The sequence below is a fragment of the Vespula vulgaris genome, chromosome 4, assembly GCF_905475345.1.
Source record: "Vespula vulgaris chromosome 4, iyVesVulg1.1, whole genome shotgun sequence".
Lineage (NCBI taxonomy): Eukaryota > Metazoa > Arthropoda > Insecta > Hymenoptera > Vespidae > Vespula > Vespula vulgaris.
This window is the reverse complement of record NC_066589.1, coordinates 9,302,468-9,322,500: the sequence shown is the minus strand read 5'-3', so window position 1 is coordinate 9,322,500 and position 20,033 is coordinate 9,302,468. Positions and strand designations below refer to the sequence as shown.

The 20,033-nt window shown below is 28.8% G+C and overlaps 4 protein-coding genes across 16 annotated transcripts in view; 2 read left to right on the top strand and 2 right to left on the bottom strand.

Moving 5' to 3' along the window:
- The window catches only part of LOC127063030 (transcription factor TFIIIB component B'' homolog), a 4,415-nt gene extending 1,598 nt beyond the window's left edge, over nucleotides 1–2,817 (bottom strand). Inside the window, exons 1-7 of one of the 5 annotated variants that reach the window (XM_050992209.1) lie at nucleotides 2,702–2,817; nucleotides 1,953–2,080; nucleotides 1,453–1,879; nucleotides 925–1,390; nucleotides 421–848; nucleotides 261–359; nucleotides 1–94 (exon numbers count right to left, since the gene is read on the bottom strand). The exon at nucleotides 1–94 is cut by the window's left edge and continues 1,598 nt beyond it. In XM_050992209.1, the coding sequence (XP_050848166.1) occupies nucleotides 1–94; nucleotides 261–359; nucleotides 421–848; nucleotides 925–1,390; nucleotides 1,453–1,843 (1,478 nt within the window). In that variant the 5' untranslated portion in view covers nucleotides 1,844–1,879; nucleotides 1,953–2,080; nucleotides 2,702–2,817. Of the gene's footprint in view, nucleotides 95–260; nucleotides 360–420; nucleotides 849–924; nucleotides 1,391–1,452; nucleotides 1,880–1,952; nucleotides 2,081–2,326 lie in introns of all 5 variants that reach the window. The other 4 variants (XM_050992207.1, XM_050992208.1, XM_050992206.1 and 1 more) reach the window with 4 other exon arrangements.
- A 74-nt stretch (nucleotides 2,818–2,891) lies between these two features.
- LOC127063034 (methionyl-tRNA formyltransferase, mitochondrial) lies at nucleotides 2,892–5,742 on the top strand. Of its 4 annotated transcripts, none has more exons than XM_050992229.1 (6): nucleotides 2,892–3,277; nucleotides 3,478–3,675; nucleotides 3,770–3,892; nucleotides 4,423–4,601; nucleotides 4,680–4,874; nucleotides 5,658–5,742. In XM_050992229.1, the coding sequence occupies exons 1-6, from the start codon at nucleotides 3,087–3,089 to the stop codon at nucleotides 5,663–5,665; spliced, it is 894 nt and encodes a 297-aa protein (XP_050848186.1). In that variant the 5' UTR covers nucleotides 2,892–3,086; the 3' UTR covers nucleotides 5,666–5,742. The 4 variants fall into 4 exon arrangements, with proteins under 4 accessions (XP_050848186.1, XP_050848185.1, XP_050848188.1 ...); XM_050992228.1 differs by lacking the exon at nucleotides 5,658–5,742 and adding an exon at nucleotides 4,974–5,204 and having other exon boundaries at nucleotides 2,909–3,277; XM_050992231.1 differs by lacking the exon at nucleotides 5,658–5,742 and adding an exon at nucleotides 4,974–5,204 and having other exon boundaries at nucleotides 2,921–3,088.
- LOC127063029 (egalitarian protein homolog) lies at nucleotides 4,902–13,613 on the bottom strand. 4 transcript variants are annotated; one of them, XR_007781246.1, is made up of 10 exons: nucleotides 13,080–13,613; nucleotides 12,852–13,009; nucleotides 12,515–12,778; nucleotides 12,395–12,450; nucleotides 11,898–12,273; nucleotides 11,676–11,826; nucleotides 11,453–11,588; nucleotides 10,817–11,379; nucleotides 9,803–10,741; nucleotides 9,276–9,415 (listed from the first exon to the last, which is right to left on the bottom strand). XR_007781246.1 is itself a non-coding variant. In XM_050992202.1 (7 exons), exons 3-7 carry the CDS (start codon nucleotides 9,125–9,127, stop codon nucleotides 6,289–6,291), a joined length of 2,490 nt encoding a protein of 829 aa, XP_050848159.1. In that variant the 5' UTR covers nucleotides 9,128–9,197; nucleotides 9,271–9,415; nucleotides 9,803–10,647; the 3' UTR covers nucleotides 4,902–6,288. The 4 variants fall into 4 exon arrangements, 3 of the variants coding, with proteins under 3 accessions (XP_050848159.1, XP_050848160.1, XP_050848161.1); XM_050992202.1 differs by lacking the exons at nucleotides 10,817–11,379; nucleotides 11,453–11,588; nucleotides 11,676–11,826; ... (3 more) ...; nucleotides 12,852–13,009; nucleotides 13,080–13,613 and adding exons at nucleotides 4,902–6,653; nucleotides 6,772–7,157; nucleotides 7,225–7,469; nucleotides 7,560–7,640; nucleotides 7,715–9,197 and having other exon boundaries at nucleotides 9,271–9,415; nucleotides 9,803–10,647; XM_050992203.1 differs by lacking the exons at nucleotides 10,817–11,379; nucleotides 11,453–11,588; nucleotides 11,676–11,826; ... (3 more) ...; nucleotides 12,852–13,009; nucleotides 13,080–13,613 and adding exons at nucleotides 4,902–6,653; nucleotides 6,772–7,157; nucleotides 7,225–7,469; nucleotides 7,560–7,640; nucleotides 7,715–9,182 and having other exon boundaries at nucleotides 9,271–9,415; nucleotides 9,803–10,647.
- A 269-nt stretch (nucleotides 13,614–13,882) lies between these two features.
- LOC127063038 (protein BTG3-like) lies at nucleotides 13,883–19,981 on the top strand. Of its 3 annotated transcripts, none has more exons than XM_050992241.1 (3): nucleotides 13,883–14,007; nucleotides 14,720–15,404; nucleotides 15,493–19,981. In XM_050992241.1, exons 2-3 carry the CDS (start codon nucleotides 14,961–14,963, stop codon nucleotides 15,841–15,843), a joined length of 795 nt encoding a protein of 264 aa, XP_050848198.1. In that variant the 5' UTR covers nucleotides 13,883–14,007; nucleotides 14,720–14,960; the 3' UTR covers nucleotides 15,844–19,981. The 3 variants fall into 3 exon arrangements, with proteins under 3 accessions (XP_050848198.1, XP_050848197.1, XP_050848199.1); XM_050992240.1 differs by having other exon boundaries at nucleotides 13,886–14,012; XM_050992242.1 differs by lacking the exon at nucleotides 13,883–14,007 and adding an exon at nucleotides 14,057–14,222.
- The last annotated feature ends 52 nt before the right edge of the window (nucleotides 19,982–20,033 follow it).

Genomic DNA, 20,033 nt, shown 5'->3' with positions numbered 1-20,033 from the left:
GCCTCGATATCTTTATGTTGTATTTCTGACATTTCTGATTCTGTTATCTCGTCATCCGTTACAGTCGCTTCTCCTACACTTCTTGCTGCAAATCCTATACAGATATATATTTAATGTCTATTAATAAATAAAAGACATATATATATATATATACACATCTTTATAACGATACATTGTATTTTACAAAAGATTATGATACATATTATAAAAAAAAGAAGAAAAAAAAATGATATATAATATTCGAGAAAAATTATACGTACGAGACCCCACTCTTCTTTTTAATTTCTTTTTTTCTTTATTCTTCGTATCCGTTTCTTGTTCCATGTAAAATTGTTGCCGAGTCGATGCTTCAAATTTCGCTAAAATGATAGAATTGTTAAAAATGATAAATCTCGAGAAATCATTTCAGATATAAATTACCTAATTCTTCTTCCATTTCAGGACTAAATTCTTGATGAAATTCTAATGCCTTCTCGATTAATCTTCTATTCATTCTTTCCTCTTTTTTATATTTTAATTTAATTTCTTGTCGCGTTCTATTTGGAAAGAGAGTTTGCATCAATAAGAAATCTGTACCGACTATATTTAATGCCTTGTAGAATTTCAATGTTTCCCATTTTGGCCATTCTTTTCCTTTCGGACGTCTTTTATAAAAACCTGATCCATAGTTATCATCATCGATTATCGCTTTTTTAGCTAACACTTCACGACTTTTCTTTGCATGCGATTGCTCTATTACTAAACTTTGTTCATCTATTATCAACTGTCCATCCGGACCAACTTTTACTTGTGGTACTGGCATAGATGACGGATCATCTTCCCTTTCTTCCTCTTCTAATTCATCGATTCTGATAATGATTCAATAAAAAATTGTTTATGTATTATAAAATTTTATGTTTGATAAATATAATTCGTTATACTCACTGAGAAATAGAATCTCTGTCTATGTGACTTATACCCGGTTCCTTTGATTTTTTCATAGGATTTGTTACAGGATTATAATATATTAAATCGTACATTGTAAGCTTCGTTCTATCCGGTGTTTTGTTCTCGTGTTTTAAAAGAAATTCTCTTCTAGCTTCGGCTAACTTTCTTGCCGATTCTGATATTAATATACGTCTCTTCTGACCAGTTTTTAATTTAGTAGTAGCATTGCTCGATACATTGTTAGAATTAACTTCTTTACTGCTTTGAATGGAACACACTGAATCATTGCGCGTTCTATTTGTTACGTTATTAATTATCCTTTTACTATCATCTTCTGATTCGCTTGCACTAGCCCCGCTACCTTGAATACTGTTGCTTCTTATTCGACCGCTATTATTTAATCTTGGTACAGGTCTCATAAAACAAGATCGATTCTGCGCAGTCTTAGTTGGAGATCCTAACACTAAATTGCAATTATAGGTTATACATTTTTTAATGATTATTTAATTCATTCAAAATATTTACCATTTATATTTGTATTAGGAACTTCAGGGGGATGAGTTACTTGCGGACTGTTTAGTTCTATGGAATTAGATTGAACGTTTTGCTTCTCTTCGACACGTTCTTGTATTTTATGAGATTCATTTACTATTGCTTTCTCCTTACTATTTGATTCTTCTGATGCGTCATTTTCTTCACAAACACTTGCAGCTGTATCCTCTTGGTTACTAATATCACTTTGCTCTTTATTATCACTATTATCCTTCTTATCCTTATTATTATCTTTATTATCATTATCTTTATTATCATCATTTTTATTTTCATTGCTATTATCCGTTTCATCTGTAACTATATTTTGTGTCGTCTTTCGACGCACTGGTACTGTGGCTAATGCTTTTATTCTGGCACGTCTCATATTGCTTAAAAGTAACTCGTTAGATATTTAAAAAACCTAGATGGAATATAAAATTATAAATTAATTCATACTTAACTTTTACATAATAATATAAAAAATATTGACATACCTGTAATTGGTAATATAGTTCCTAGTTTATAATAAAAAATTAAGAATATATACATCACTATCTTGTTTGTAATTTATCATTTTCATTATCATATAATATATGTAATTTATATATATGCTTGAAATCTCCTGAAAATGATAAAAAAATATATATAATACGAACATATATACACACATATATATATAAATATTTTAAAAGCATCTATATTTATGATATATTTTAAGCATAGTTTCATTAGAGATTAATACAATTAATAATTAATTCCATTATCTTATCTTACATTTAAAAACAAGAAATGATAATATTACTTAATATTTGCAAATAAAATAATTCAATGTTAAAAATAATTGTTAATAATTATAACTATCAGTTACATTCGTCTAAATATAAATAATCCAGCCCATTTAAAGTGACAGCTGGAAGAGTTATAATTGTCTTGCATCTTAAATTCTTTTTACAAAAATATTAAGAAAAACGAATAATTGGAAATAATACAAAAAATATATATATAGATATAAATATTAAATAAGATTAAACAAGATTAAAAATATCATGCTATTAGACAGTATATTTATACAAATATTTTTATATCCCAACATCTTATTCTTCCTTCAACTGCAACATACAATGACATTAAAAAATATCGTTTACTCCATATTACCAACTTTAAGATGTATCATAATCGATTTGATTCGCTCATTAAAATTTAAAATCCTTCTACAGTACGATGAAATTCTATTGGTGACTACCTAAATGTTTCAGCCTGGATCAGTTCGATGGACTACCCGTGGCCAAAGTAGAATTAGAAGGAAACTTTAAAGCTTGTATATATTGAAACGTTGAATGTTACGGTACTGTCAAAAAACGTATGTATATATGATGCTTATAAGGTATGCGACACCTAGCGACAGATTGAAGAACTACGGTGAAATGAAACGTCGATGATTGGTTCAATGAAAAGATAGTTCGGCAAATAGCGTTCAGATAGCGCAGCGATACGTCGGTGCGGTATTTCGACTCGTGTCATACGAGAGGTTATACAGATCGATCTTAACCACGACGAAAGTAGTACGTGTATGAACGTTGATCGAAGATGTTTGTAATTTTCGATTCCATATAAACTAACCTTTTATAATGTTCGTAAAAATTTATAAGATAAAACATAAATTTCTTGATCTCACACAACCATTTACAAATTCATTCAGAATATTTAAGGTTTCAAAAAAACAAATACATACTGCTCCCAAAGAAGGACCGTGGAGTGTATTATTTTTTGGAGTTGATGATTTTTCTTTAGAAAGTTTAAAAGGTTTACATAAAGAATAGTTAGTCTTTAATTTAATTACTCATTATTCTCGATTATTTGTAAATTATATGATGTACAATAAAATATTATACCAAAAAGTGATATTCAATAAAATTGTTTTCAAAGGATTTGCATTATTCTGGTTGCATTGAGTCGATTTATTCAAAAGTTTCAATGTATTATTAATTTAATTCACGTATATATATTTTTATCGTATAGCGAGTTGAAAACACTATGTCGACTAGAAGTCGTCACTACACAACAAAACAAGAAACAAGAAGTTAGAGATTATGCAATGCAAAATGGAATTGCGATGAGAACTTGGCCTGTAACATTTGATACTGATGGTTTTCATATAGGAATTGTTGTTTCTTTTGGTCATTTAATACCAAAGAAGATAATAAATTCATTTCCATTGTAAGTGCGCTATTACTTTTGGCATATATAATATTGAAGTAAGTTTTTTATTATAAAGAATTTTAATTCAATTACATTAATTATTTATTTGTAGAGGCATGTTAAATGTTCATGGCAGTTTATTACCAAAGTGGAGAGGAGCGTCGCCGATTACATACTCTTTAAAAAATGGAGATACACATACAGGTGTTACAATAATGAATATATTGCCGAAAAAGTAAATTTCATCATATTACAACTGAGTTCTTTCGATGCAATAAAAAAAAAAAAAAAAGGAAAAAAGAAAGAAAAAAGAGAGATAGAAAAGAAAAGAAAAACAATTAATTGTTAACAAAATGTTTCTTCTTATTAACTATTTATTACATTATAATATTGTTATTTATTTGTATGAGCCATTATTATTTTCAAAAAGAGTTAAAATTTAAAACTAAAATTAATAATTGAAAGAAGTGAAACAAATAGAGGAGCCGTTGTAATATTCAAATTATTAGTATAATTGTTAACACATTTGTAACTATAGTTAATACAACTTCAATTTTAACAACATAACATTACAGTAAATATCTTATTAGTCAAGATAAATATTTTATCTCTTCCAAGAGATTAAAATATTTAATTTTTAACATTTCTTTATATATGGCAATACTTTATGGATATGTGGTCTTTAAAAATTTGGACATATAATAAAATATAAATAATGTATAATAAATATGAAGGTGGTTTCATATTAACTATTTTTCCTTTTAGATTTGATATCGGAGAGATAATAGCACAGGAACAAATAAGTATTACCCCAGACGAAACTTTACCAGAATTACGTGCTAAACTAGCAAAAATAGGCGCAAATCTTCTAGTCGAGACAATAAAAAAATTACCATCCATATTATCAAATGGAAGACCTCAAAACGAAACGGAGGCAACGTATGGTAAACATATTATTTACAATTTAAATATATTATGCATGAATGCTAATTAAAAAAAGCAATTCTCGTTATGTTTTTTAGCTCCCAAATTTACATCAAAGATATCCTTAATAAAATGGGATGAAATGTCAGCTATAGATATATACAATCTACAACGTGCTCTTGTAGGATTATATCCATTAACTACAAAATTTCGAAATACGATGATTAAATTGTTAGATATTAAAAAAATAGAAAAACCAAATCATTTGTCACATTTACAGTTAGATATACCAGGTAAACAAAAAAAAAAAGAAAAAAATATTAATTGTATAATAATTATTATTTTGTTATTGTTATGATGATGTTAGAAAGAAACTTTCCGGCTATTTTCAGGTGTTGCGACATTTGATAAAGTAAACAAAGTTCTAATTGTAAAATGTAAAGACGATAGCTGGATATCCGTCGGGAAAGTAAGTATTCCAGGACGTCGTTCGATGAGCGCAAATGATTTTAGCAATGGTTTCATTCTTGGCCAGAAACAAAGAATAATAGTTTTTCAATAAAAAATATTAGTTGCAACACCTTTACTATTTAATGAATATATATAAAAACCTTTGGAATATACACATATGAGTTGTTATTATTTCTTTTTCATGATTACAATGTCGAAGAGATGAACGTGTTCATTTCGAAGTGAACACAAAGGGAAATTTTATTCATGCTCGTTTATTTTAACACATTCTTTATTCTCTTGGCACTTTAAACGGCTGAGAAAAATAGGACAAAGTCAAACGAAATACGTTTTAATATGTAATTATCGGAAAGCAAGAAAAAATGATGAAGGTTTATATAAAAGAAGTGGACTAGTGCGAATCTCGTCAAGCTGAATTAAATTTTTAAATAGAAGAAAAAGAAAAGAAAACGATAAAAGATACAATTATCGTTTTTATCTCTTATTTTGTGTATATACTTTTGAAAAATTATATATAATTTCGTATAAGTTAATTTTTTTGGAAATACTATATATATATATATTAAATGTTAAACAATTAATATATCTGTTATTGGTGTACACAGGGAACTGAAGGCATAACAGAAAGAAAAAAAAAAGAAGAAGAAGAAAGAAAGAAAACATTTGAAACTATTCGTTCTCGTAAGAAACATATACTCATATTTCCAAGAATAATTTGTTTAGTAATACTTTCCTTCAGCCTCCGATTTATCCTGTGCGCGCTCATGTCAGTAAAATGTTTCCCATAAAAGGATCAATATATGACATGTTAGTAGAGTTATTGATAAATACCATACGGTCAGATTTATACAATATAAGCGATTAACTAACGTATCGTATTAAATCGCAACATCATTTCTAGAATAAGTGATGATTAAATCGCTACTTTGTTTGATTATGTTTCTTTCTTGTACATTCGTAAAGAAAGGTAATCTATTTAGTAGCTCGATCATCACATGTCGATGATATGATAAAAAGATATTTTTCCATGAAAAATCTGATATCAATAATATTTCAGATTTGGAAAAATGTCATCAAACGATATATTTACAATGAACCGAGTCGTTCATCGTCATTTAGTATTATTATGAAATTCGCAAAATAGATCAATTTTCATTGCTCAGTTTTCATTACATATTTATAAAAGAACCTATTAATGGCAACATCTTTTGCTGCTATTAAAAGCAGCTTAAACATCTATTTTTTTGGCGAATTCTGTAATCTTACTCGTTCCTTTTCTTCCTCCGTGACGAATACTCTCGTTATCGCGATATCACCTGTACTAAGTGTTTGGCAGGCAGCATTAACCAATACCTTATTTTCTTTCGACGGGCTATCGACTTTATCGTTTAGACATTTACACACGCATTGTCTTGGAGAAACCTCTGTACTATTTGGCGATAATTGATCGTTCGAAGACGTCGTCACAGCAGAAAGTATTGCTTCTAATTTCTCTATTTTTTCCAACCTATCCATTCGAGCATCCGATAGGATTTCATCAACCATTTGCATAGATTCTGTTAAACTTGGAGTCTCGGAATTTCTTGGTGACAATATTCCACCTGGAACACCGGTCATTATTTAATCATCCAATAAAGATAAAACAAATGTACTTTGAGTTGTACTTTGTAACAGTCTTCTCATTGCAAACTTTGGTTATTTTAATATTATAAAATATACCAGAATGCGAATTCTCCGAGGTATAACTGTCCATGCTATGATATTCCGTATCTTCCATTTTATCTTCGTCGTCCTCGTCGCTGCTATCGCCTTTATCTTGACCCATATTCTCTAATTTTTCCAATTTCTTAGCAACCTTGTAATTACCCTTTAATTTCTCCTTCTCTTCCTCCGTAAGATCTAAATAACGAAGAAGACGAATTTCTCGATTACTTAATACAATGTTTTTACACGTTGCCTCTTCCATTCTTTTCTTTAAATCAGTAACTTCCGTTTCAACTTTCCTTTGCTTCTTACGAGCCTTCACTTCTGCCGGTTTTATATGCATCAGAATTTGTTCTTCGCATAATTCTGTAAACAGGCTTTGAAACTCCGGCTTGATCAACCTATATGTAATATCAAGAAATTTACTTCTCCGTTGGTTTCCACGATCTCAATAAATGCGTAATTTACCTTGACATAGAAAGATATACTCGAGGTACGAGACTGAGAACGTCGCTACTAGCATAAATCAACATATCTCTAGTCATAGGCCGACGAGACCAGTATCTTTGGTCCTTACGATAAATATTTTTTAATTGTTCCTTTAAAGGATTACACGGTGCCCCGTAGTGATCACATAAAATATTTAAATTGACATTCTTTACTTTGTACACAGGTTTACCTGTCTCTTGGAATTGAATAACAGCGTGTGCAGTCTGTAAGTAAAAATAGAAAATTATTATAAAGAAATAAATAAATAAAAAAAAAAAGAACCTTGTTAAAATGTGGAAGATATATTTACATACCTGAGTATCAAAGACATTATTTAGCGTTATGTTAAATTGATTGTACAGATTAACGCTATCGTTTTTACAGTCGTGAATCACCTAAAAAAATTAGATAATTTTGTAAAGAAATATTTTTAATATAAATATCGATCAATTTCCTTAAAGGAGCTCACCTTGATAACTTTATCAGTTTCTAAAAGTTTTTGAAGTCCACCAGCCTGTACAAGTGTGGGACATGTAAATAAATCGAAAACATAAGCTTGTCCACTCATAGTCCCAATTTGTATTAGAGTTAATTGTCCTTTAACACCTAAATTTATTCCTTCGCAATCAAATGAAATAACGTTGTTATCAGCTCGTGCTTTGCGAGGATTTATTATATCTTCTATAATCTGTAAACTTTCTTTTGGGTTCACGATTACCCTTGTCTGTTGTAATACTTTTAATTTCCATGCATCGCCCTTTTGAATACTCTGTAAACTGCGATCTTTATCGGTATTATCTGCTAATGTCTTCATTACAAGCGTATTTATTCTTTGTTTAAGCGTTTGTTGCTGTAAACTTACTAAAGGACAGTTATTGTTAGTTTCAACAGGTGTAGGACTTGCAGTTTGAGATGAATTATTTTCAACCGGAGAGTTGTTACATACAACATTTTCTGAGTTTACTGCCTGAGAGGGTGTCTGTGTATTGTTTGATAAACTCGATGATTGTACCGCATTTATTCGATTTACGCCATTACCTCGACTTCGCGTCAATTGCATAGGTTTCGTTTTTGTGTCTGTTTCTAGCGTAGAAGACTTTCCACGTTCTATCAATGTCACGAGATTACTTTGAACGTGAAAGGTGTCGGGAAACATTTTTACAAACGTAGACAAATCTCGAACCGTTTTAAATATCGATGTCCAATTTTGTCCGTGACAAAATTTTTCATTAACCATATTAAATAATATATCTATAAAAATTGGACCCTTCTCTTCTATGCATTGAGCAAAAAATTGTAATAATTTTACAGTAACTTCAGGATCGATAGGCGTATCGGGTTCCAATTCTACGAATAATTTTACTTTCATTCCTTCGTATTGTTTTAACATTACATTATCGTCCGTAACTACAAAGGCACCAGGATACTTCAAGAGAAAATCTCTAAATTCTTTATAGCGTTGACCAGAAATGTGTCTTACTTCTGGAGAGGCCTGCGATCGATGTCCCAGTAGGCTAGTTATTGGTACCTCGGTTCCTACTCCGTACTGCATTAATTTATTAGAAAAATATTCTACTGCTTCTCGAGCATAATCACGCGTTCCACTTAATTTAGATCCATTGTCTTCTTCGTGTACAGATTGAAAAGTATTAACGGAAACATAATCACCATTTATGATAAAAAGTGATGGATGTTGAGATAAAAATTTCTTAAGGCCACTCTGGGAACCACCAGCTATTTGACGCATTTCTTTAGTGAATCCTTTAGCTCCGAATTGACAACTTAAATCGTGTAACGTCCGTGGTCCACCCTTGTCCATTAAACGTTCAAAGAAGAATAAGAGAGTCATATTTCTCACCATCTCGTATTCAGAACTGTCCATTTCGTAAGTTTTTATTATTGTAAGAGACTCCTTTAATCATTCGTAATTGATGGCACTGTCACGAAATATCCTAACAATATTAAAATATTTTTTAATGTTATATAAAAGAAAGACTTTTTAAATGATAAAAAATACTTATTTACCATAATATTCAAATGACAATAGTAATAACAAAAATACATAATCAAGCATAGAAAATAATATTTCTTATATCCTTATGAAAGATATGCATGACGATCGATACAAATGAGCAGATGCATTGCTAGTACCAATAACACAAACTGGATCCTGCACATAAATACAAGGTGATATGTTATAGTAAAAGCATTAATTAATTAAATTATAGTTAGAAAAAATTTCATTTACTCACACACACACACACACAGGAATATCGTACAAATATTAATCAAATATACTTTTAAAAAATCCATCAACTATGTTATCGATATTACACTCTCTACATTATTTAATACGATTAACGCATTATTCAATTATGTAAATCAATATTTCTACATTGTTAACAATATTGTAAATTCTACATTGGTAAAATTAGATTTGTTGAAAATATTATATTATATTATAGTATACAAAACATAATACCATAATATTTTGTAGTAATGTATAGATTCTATTAAACATTATTATCTCGTATGATATAAATTATACAGTATTTACCATTGATGGCTGAAGCATTAGTCCTCTTCATTAAATATTCGACATATTTGAATAAATGAAATCTAAATATTTTCTAGGTCAACACATTTTAATTAGATTTTCAATAGTAATAGTCAACATAAATTATATTAATTACTAATTGCTTGCAAATAAAAACATTGTATTATTTTAATATTAAATAATAATAAATATAACAATAATAGGCACTTAGGAAACAATTATTACAGATCACCAAGTATCCCGAGAACAGTGGACACCAAATTTCTAGATTGCGGTTAGTACAGATAAACTCGTGAAGATCTCAGGTATTTTCTAGAGGTTATCGCCACCTGTCGTTGCGTAACTACAACTGTTTATTGGCGCGTGTTCTTCGAAAGATCGTAATCAATCGTAATATAATACATCAAGACATTGATATGTAAACTTTCAATGAAATACTAGGAGCATTGTCGATCGTGAGCTCCTTTTTTGTTGCTCGCGAGGTCGCATGCCTACAGACATCTTATTTACATTCAATATTCGTTGATATTCTATAATACAAAGTACAGGATAAAAAATGCTGACACACATGACGAAACGCATGTCTTATAATGTTATCTACAAAAAATTAGAAAAAAATATTTCTTTATTTAGCATTTCATGAGTTCTTAAGTAAAATGTAAAAATAACTTTATAAAAAAATACTTTATATTATATCATTCATATGGAGCAAACTTGTTATTAAAATTATTATTATATCTAGCAGCACTTGCGTATCTTTGGTTAACATCTGATTGGATTGTTAGATGCTTTTAATTTTAAACTTAAAATTCTTTTTCCTTCTTTCTTTTCTTTTTTTTTTTTTTTTTTTTAAGCATCTTTACCTGTATCAAGTAATATAATTTCTATACATTCATCAATATTTTTATTCTTTTTTATATCCACGTTATAGGTATTGGCCTAATGGGAAAATTGTTAATTATTAAAAAGCTTATATAACATTTATTTCTTTGTTAATAAATTTAATATACGTACCAATTGTAACAATGCCAAGAAATATCTAGCTACGTCATAGCTATGTTCACCATCAACGATATTATCAAAAGAAGCGTTTTGATTTTTATCGTTTAATTTTTGAATAATTTGAGATGCGTAATTTTGTATACGAAATATAGGCTTTTGTTCAACTTCTGCAAGTTTCGATTGTATCGACTGATGCCATTTATTAATTTTACGATCAAGTTCAGTTTGAACATCTGAATTTTCTAAAAGTTCTTTCATTCTATCTTCAATCAATCTTTCGTAATTTGGCACAGAATTTTGTGAATCAAATTGTGAAGAGATACTGTTCGACCTTGAAATTATTGAATCAGTTGGAGAAACAGGACGTGTCTCGTAATCAAGAATACTTGACGAATTTGCTAATATACCAGAATCATCAAGGAATATATCGTCCGTAAATGTATTATCTTCAGTTGAATTTTGTCTCATTTTTAAATCATCCATTGTTGCATCTGTTGTTTCACGATTAAAAGAAGTTAATTTTTCTTTACTTTTAAAACAATCCTCAAAAACTTTCTGTATCTCATCGATCTCTTCTAAAAAAATAAATAATATTGATTAATTCAATGACCATCATCATATTGAAAGGTAATAATACAAATGTCTTGCCTAATTTAAATTGTGGCAGTATCTGTTCTTTGGATCTATGTAGAGAATTATTTTCTTCTAACATTTTAGATTCTTTTAAAAGAAAATTTACTATGCATTCATCCTTGTATATTTGCGATATCATTTTTCTTTTTCTCTGTAAATGTAAAAAAAGAAAAAAAAGTGATCTTATAAATATATGAAATAACAATAGTTGAGTCTGATTGATACTAGATGGACTTACAGATTCAGTCTTAGAAATTATTGAAGATGTTGTATTTATTAGATCAATACGTTTCTTTTTTATTGAAATGTTATGTGTAAGAGATATTGGTTCCCATATTTTTGAATGTACAATTTTCTTTGTATCAGTTGGACATTTAATTTCTTTTAATCTAAAATTATATTAAATTGTTAACCCATTAATAATAATTATATCAATATTGCCTATATAAAAAATGTATACCTTTTGTTAGAAAGATGATTTTTATTATCTGGAATATTACACACGTTATCTGTGTCATTCATATTTGTATCATGATTAATAAGCAATTGTTTGTCAGTTTTAGAATTTTTTTGAAATTTTTCTTTTCCAGCAACAATTGCAGACTCTTCTTTTTCATTAATTATATTGCTTGTTACATTAAAATCTTCTATATCAATTGAATCGGTATTATCTAGTACTGGTGATAAGCAACAATTTGTTAAAGTTTCTGTGTTATTGTTGGTCACTATATTACATATACTAATTGGATTGCTAAAATTATAACTGCTATCAAATGTTGACATATTGGAGCAATACCCCGACGTAGCAGAGATATCAATATCCATTATTCCAAAGTCTAAAACATTAATAAATTATTTTATTAACCTCATTTATATAGGAGATATGTGTATGTATATATATCTATATATACATATATACACACAACATATATATATATTATATATACATATATTTACCATCTGGGGTAGGTTCATCTATCAGTTGACCATTCACATTCAAATATTGATTGCATCTATACACAGTATATAGATTATTATTAATGGGATTATCTATATACTATGACTACGGTAACATACCTGAAATGATATTTTTTTCCAATAACATCTCCATGAATATCAATTATTTCTGTCATATTATGTACAAGATCTTCTGCAATATTTTCTAATTGAGCAAAGCGCCTTGTTAACAATTTTACAGGTTTTTCTACATTAAATTTATTTTTTGTATTAATATTCTTTCCCACTTCATCTGCCAAATTGCACAATTTAAAATCATCAAAATTAATGGAGTTTTTAAAATTTTTCTTATTATGTTTTGAATTTTCATTTGCATTTCCATCTCTGTCAAAATTATAAACAGAAATTTCATTATTTACTTTTATTATTGTACAAAGGCTGAAACAGAAATACATACTCATAACCGATAAACGTTTCACTTAAACATGTGGTTTCATCGCGAAGACGCTCGACTCTGTGTACATATATATTAACAGAATTTTGAAGAATTAAAGCAGCTTCTCCAAAATTAACATTGCAATGTTCTTCAAGTAAAGAATAATATTCCTGTAGAATCTGAAATGAGGTTATAATATTGATAAGTTCAAATTAATCCATTTACAAATAATCCTAAACACATACATACTTCTGAAAGCGGAAAGTTCCAACTTGCAAGATCTTTAGCCGGCTTCATAAGCTGGCAGCTAATATCTTGTAGATTAACCATTTTTATAGAAGTTATAATTTTAAATTATTATTTATTATTCTTTCATTCCCTTTTAGGTGTATCTTTTTTTTTTTTTTTTTTTTTTACCTAGCACTTAATTATTAAATAACACCTATAAAAAATAAGGTTAAGAAGATATTGATATAATATTAGAATATGTAATTTATTGATTATCACTCGATTATTTATTGCACAATAAATTTGGTAATAATTGCTGATAATTTGCAATCTCGAATTTATTTTCTTTTCAATATTAAAATGTGGTCACACATTTCGACTTCTCAAATTATGCCGCGTTCAATGTTTGGCTTAAAAACTTTTATCCCTGCTTAATTCTAAAATTCCTTTCTCATTTTTTCGAAAGAAATTTCTCAATCTTTATCTATTCGCTTTATCGCATTCAAATGAAATAATTTAAATGATTTGAATTAATTACCCTAATTAACGGCAGATTTCAAATATTTATAAAAACAAATTTAATCGTTTATATAAGGAACAAATCAGTTTTGTATTTTGCGTGAAACAGTTTCTAATTGGTGCGGATATCATTGCTTCTTTAAACGTTTCGATTTATTCAAATTATTAAAAAATTTTTTATACACAGAACTATTTTACTTATATTTGTAAATTTAATAATAATAACAACGATAATAATAATAAAAGAAATAGACAAATCATTTACAATTTTTATTTTATTTTTTAACAGACAATATATATTTATCTAAAGTTTGTATAGTTTATGGACTTGGATGCAACGTAACACGTGTTGGGTCGAGTACGTTTATTTAAAGAGGGAGAGGACGTAGTAGTTTTGCCAGAAATACGAGTTTTTTTTCCACATTAATTCGTAAGGTTAATTTAATATTATTATTATAATTATGAGTGCGTTGTTCAGATGTGAATACACATGAATAGTGATTAGTATCGAAGAATAATTGTCTCTCACACAAGTTTGAAAATAGTGATATTAGAAATATATGTATCGCTTGCCACACGTTCTCTTGGCATAAGAATGAGCTGGCATAAATTGCTCGTTGCTTGAAAAAATTTCTTTATCCAAATGTAGGCTATTTCATGTAGAAATTTTATATTATTTTGAGTGAACAATCATTCGAGAGATTAACGATCTAAATATTTGTTCATATTTACTTTACTAGATTTTCCTAACCTTCGAAACTAAAAATCGTAGTCCAACTGATATGCATAACATATTGTTATGTAGTTCAGTTGGAATATGCAATTAATCGTAGCGCATATGTACGCCCATATTGTTAATATTGTAAAGTCAATTATAAATATACTTGTGGCGATCTTTCTTAATAATAACAACAAATGTTAGTTATTGTTTATCTAATAGATAGTTTTCATATCGGAGTTAAGAAATTAACTTTCCTTGGAATAAATATAAATTTTCGGAGTGGTTTTTTTTTTAAGAATGTTCGTATTAAAAGTATTCGTCTCTTCTTATAAAAAAGATTCTCAAAAAGAACTAATCTATATACCAAGAAAAAAGAAATATCGTAATATGTGGTAATAATTTGTTATTTTGGTTTTTTTAGGTCAATGTTAAAAAGAAGAATTTAAATGCAAGAAAAGGGAAAACAGTAAAATTATTCTGTTTGTAATTCAAAAAGGAAACATAGATCTTGAAACATTTAAACGTGGTAGCGTTGTAAAAGGGCTCTATGTACTCCATATCTGCTTCCTCGAATGGTACTTTAGTTTACAAAAATATTGCGTCAGTTAATCAGAAGAGGAACAAGTCAGCAATTTATAAGTTTATCACCCAATACTGGTATCATGCGCAACGAAATTACAGCAGCAGTACTATTCTTAGTACAGCTGATAGAAAAAAACGAAAAATTTAGTCCCGATCAATTGGAATGTTTCAAACGACATTTAGTTGAATTGTTGACGGAACGTTTTAAAAATCATTGGTTTCCTGATAAGCCTTTCAAAGGTCAAGGTTATCGTTGCATACGTGTGAATGGGCATAATAGAAGGGATGCGACTTTGGAGAGTGCAGCAAATGCTGCTGGAGTGAAGTACGAAGATTTGTCTCTACCAGTAGAGCTTACACTTTGGGTTGACCCTAATGAAGTTTGTTGTCGTTTCGGAGAAAGTAAGGGATCATATTGCACATTGGCATCATTCGATGATAAAGAAAATACTGTACCAATTTTTCAAAGAGATGAGCAAGTAGAAAAAGAAAATAAGCAATCTGAGAGGCAGACAAAAATGCTGGTATGTACTAGAATTATATCTAGATATGTATGCAATTTGTGATATAAATAAGAACAACTAAAATAATTGCACATGATATATTTCATAGAAAACCCCACTGGTTCCTACTATGGAAGAACAACATGAAGTAAAACCTTTGAGCTCTGCAAATCAAAATCAGCATCATAATAGTACTGGTACAGGTAGGAGGCGCAATTTGAACAGTCCCAGACTCCATGTTAACAGAAATCGTACTTGGTTTGGTCACTCCTTTGGCATGGGCTATGGACCTCATCCGATCACTCAACCATGGTATAATATCGTGCCACCTCATTTTTTGAGCGGTCCATCTCCACCTCCCTTCATGGGCCATCGGGGAAACAAATGGATTCCTCCTTCTTATCCTGCTGGCCCAACCCGTTTTCATCACTGGTCTCCAAAAGCTACTCTTAAAGTATAAACAAATTTGATGCAGATATAAATAAGAAATCTGTTCCTTTATTATTATTATTATTATTACTATTATTATTATTATTAATATTAATTATTATTATTATTATTATTATTATTATTATTATTATTATTATTATTACTTTTTTTTTTTTGAACTATGGACAATGGTAATTTCTTTTTTGTATTTTTCATTCTATTTTATCTTTGTAATTGTGTAGTATTTTAACTGCCATTTCTTATGTATTAAAGCATATATCTATGGGGCTAACCTAATTATATTTTTATTAATCATTAGGAACAGATTTCTTTATTTATCGGTGATGAAAATGATTCATTCTGTAATTACAAATGACCTTGTTCAAATCGCGACTAAGGCTTACGATTTTTTATGACAAGAGATGTTGTATTATTACATGTTTATATACATATAATTAATCCAAATAATAGATATTTAACTCCGGATGCAAGGTTGCTTGTAAAACACTAGTCTATTGGGGATATAAATAGAATGTATTAGTTTGTATCCATATGAAAAGAGGCAATGAACTTTAAAAGCCGTTTGCGAATTTCTTATCAGATTGGTTTTTAAAAAGAACTTTTTATGTGAAACATAGAGTAAGTAATCTCTCTATATACGAAGCAGTATTGATTTGTGTATATGTATTTGAAAGGAATGGCAAGTCATAGATAAATTATTCGTGCAATTTACTATACAGCGCGGTTCAGTTCCTTTTACAGCCTGTCTCTTTTCTTTATGCTGATCATGAACATTGCGTCATATAAATTTGAGCCATCGAATGTAGAGAAAGAAATTTCTTTTTCATTCTCTTCATTTTTGAAAACTACATTGGATTAATAATAACAGTGATTTAAATAGAATCTTCCGAACATCATAGAAGCATGTATTTGAAATATTGTTTTAAAATGTATGATATGTACACATATTTGAGTGTATGTGTGCATATGCACATTTTTGTTTTTAAAGTGAAGAAAGTAATTTGATTTTATTAAGTAAAAGTATAATGATATTACGATTCTTTTTTTTTTGCATATTATTTAATTAGAAATATAGTATTGTTCAGAAATGACATTATACAGGCACCTTCATTAGAATTTCTGTTTTATGTTAAAAGTACTGCACGAATATTATGCCTGTCGTATATGATTATAAGAAATCGATATCTCTTATTTTATATATGGTCCTTTGGTATAAAAGAATTAAGTCTCTTTTTCATTAATCTGTAATTTATAAATGTGCATTAATTGTATTAATATATTAATATTTTACTAAAAATTATAATATTAATGCAATGTCAGATTGATACCAATGTAATGTACATTTAATCGTGTATATTGTAGACAATTTATCACGAGTTAGTATCTTATAGTTATATAAGCTATATATTTGCTTTATCTGCCAATGCAAACAGTGGTTTAATATACCTAGTATCGATAAATATTTTAGTATCACAAATGTTTAAGAAGTGCAATATTTTTTTAGTTGGCAATTGGATACAATTGTTGATAATATCTATCAGAATCTATTCACGATGCAAATCACATGTTGTATTTCTCTGTCTACTTTTACTACTCAGATTTCAGTATAATTTTCTTTGATCACAAATTTATAGAATAATTAATATTTTTTTTCTCTTTTTCTCTTTCTCTCTCTCTCTTTTTTTTTCTTTTTTCCCTCCAACTAACTTAGGCACAAACCAGATAACTATCGTTGCAGTATAAAATCAAATTTATCATTTAACTATAAATAAGTGGATTGCTCTTCGAAATTTTATATCGACAAATATTATAGTTTTGCTATTTCCATGTTATTTATAATTAAATGCATGTGTAATTGCTCTAGTATAGGTAATGTTTGTGTTCACTTTGTTAAATCTTATATTCAGATGAGTTATTTTAATGTTAAAGTGCAAAGGGTGTTAAAGGTCTATATAAATGCAAATATGAAAATGTTTATGTAGTATTAAGCAATGTTGCATTCGGACGTGTTCTTTGTGTGAGTGTATGTGTAGTTGGCGCGCGCGTTGCGCATCGTGCGCGCATTACATACCGATGATGTATGTATGCATGTGTATATATATATAAAATGTGTGTAACGAACGATATAACGAAATAATTCGAACTTTTCTATCAAAATTACAATAATCATTTTTGCCCGAATTAAACGCGCTTTACACGTTCTATATATAATATTTATATGTGTATTTTAAAACGACTGATATATTCGATCGGATTTTCATGAAAAACAAAAAGAAAAAAAAGAAAAAGAAAAAAGAAAAAGAAAAAAAAAAGACGATTTCATTTCACAAAGAGATCTCTATTTGTTAACAAATTACAATCTACAAATCGTCGGATTGAAAATTAATCGTTTATTTAATAACGAGCATTGTTGTTGCTTTTAGTTTACCTTGCTTTTAGTCTAAAGAAAGAAATTTCGATCGAAGTAAAAAAGAGAAAAAAAAAACAAATAAATAAAAGCATTTCTTTTAATACATTAGCATTTTTATACAATATATATATATATATATATATATATATATATTCGGATGAATGGATATATAAATAAATAATCGGGCAAAATACGATTTGATTACACGATCGAATGTTACAAAGATAAAGCTTTAAAATGATTCCGTTTCTAATCTTGTATAATGCGTATACTCGAGCTTAATTTCATTGGAAATGTGTATGTTCGTGAGTTATTTAAAGAAGAAGAAGAAGAAGAAAAAGAAAAAGAAGAAAGAAAGAAAGAAAAAAAAAGAAAATTAAACGAAATGAAAAAGAAAAGCGAACAAAGAAATCAAACGAGGAAAGTAATGAAAGAAAAAGAGACTGCGACAGATAATGTCGGGTTAGAGTTTACGCCATTTTTTTGCGAATAACCGAACCGTTGAAATTCGTTCGACAAATAATTGTTAGAAAACGTATCTCATACGTAAACATTGCGTGCGTCTCTTTTCTTTTCTTTTTTTTTTTACACTATATATATATATATATATATATATACGTTGTAATAATATTTTTTGTTTATAATCACGATAAATGATAATAACGATGATAATGACGACGACGATGTGGATAACGATAACGATAACGATAACGATAACGATAACAATGTTATAATTTAATTTTGTATCCAGTACCAGTTCTTGCATTTTGTTTATGATTTTATGAGGAAAAAAAAAAGAAAAAAAAAATAAAAGAAGAAGAAGAAGAAAAAAAACCCGAACACACACAGAGACACAGACACGCGCGCACACATATAAAAGAGAGAGAAGAACAGACGTACACGTAGATACACGTACACACACAGAGATACACGGGATGAGGACGGGCGCGCGCGCGCGCGCGCGTGCGTTACGTGCACGGCGCTCACTATTTGTTTCGTGCTAACCAATAAAAATTATTCATGTATCAAGCAAAATATACTTATCGTTAGAATTATTAATTATTATTAATTAGAATGGGTACCTCGATGGGGCAGGGGAGGGAGGGGGATTTAGAATTATAAAACATAAAACAATCAAAACTTTTATTATTATCAAATATTTCATTGATAGAAAAATTTAAACGTATAGCCGATAATATTGATTTAACGATTTATCTATCTATCTATTGATTATGATGAGCCATTAAGAAATATATATATATATATACGTATACGTATATACATACGATATTATATGGAAATGAAGTATTTCTTAGCGATTAATTTTTATCAAATATTTTGATACATATAAAAAATCGAAATAAATTAAAAAGACAGACACGGAGAAACGGACAAAAATAATGCCGTCGATAGAAAGATATTTGAAATATTAAAGTTAGATGAGCTTTTTCTGTCCTCTCTTTCTCTCTCTCTTTCTCTCTTTCTCTGTCTCTCTATCCTTCTATTTCTATCTCTATCTTTCTTTTTCTCGTTAAGAGATCATTCCATTTCTCCGTCTCCGTCTGTCTGCCTCCTCGAGAGAATCTTTTTGGAAAAAAAAAAAGAAAAAAAAAATGGAAATATTACATGTAATTGCTTCTTTTATAACGATGTGCACTATACATGTAATTAAGTTTTCACATGTGTATGATCACTTAAATGTAGAGCAATTATAAAAATAAATTTACGTCATATTGTCTTCTCTTATCGCAGAAAGTCTCTTCGATAGATCACGATCTTGAAATCTCGAT

Bases quoted from the DNA above. Each gene is read 5' to 3' on its own strand.
- LOC127063034 (XM_050992228.1), top strand. From the start codon at position 3,087: ATGTTCGTAAAAATTTATAAGATAAAACATAAATTTCTTGATCTCACA. The intron at 3,676-3,769 runs GTAAGTGCGCTA...ATTTATTTGTAG, and splicing joins ATAATAAATTCATTTCCATT to AGGCATGTTAAATGTTCATG. The intron at 4,602-4,679 runs GTAAACATATTA...TATGTTTTTTAG, and splicing joins CGAAACGGAGGCAACGTATG to CTCCCAAATTTACATCAAAG.
- LOC127063029 (XM_050992202.1), bottom strand. From the start codon at position 9,127: ATGGACAGTTCTGAATACGAGATGGTGAGAAATATGACTCTCTTATTC. The intron at 7,158-7,224 runs GTAAATTACGCA...TATTACATATAG, and splicing joins GTATATCTTTCTATGTCAAG to GTTGATCAAGCCGGAGTTTC. The intron at 6,654-6,771 runs GTATATTTTATA...CCGGTGTTCCAG, and splicing joins CTCGGAGAATTCGCATTCTG to GTGGAATATTGTCACCAAGA.
- LOC127063038 (XM_050992241.1), top strand. From the start codon at position 14,961: ATGCGCAACGAAATTACAGCAGCAGTACTATTCTTAGTACAGCTGATA. The intron at 15,405-15,492 runs GTATGTACTAGA...TATATTTCATAG, and splicing joins AGAGGCAGACAAAAATGCTG to AAAACCCCACTGGTTCCTAC.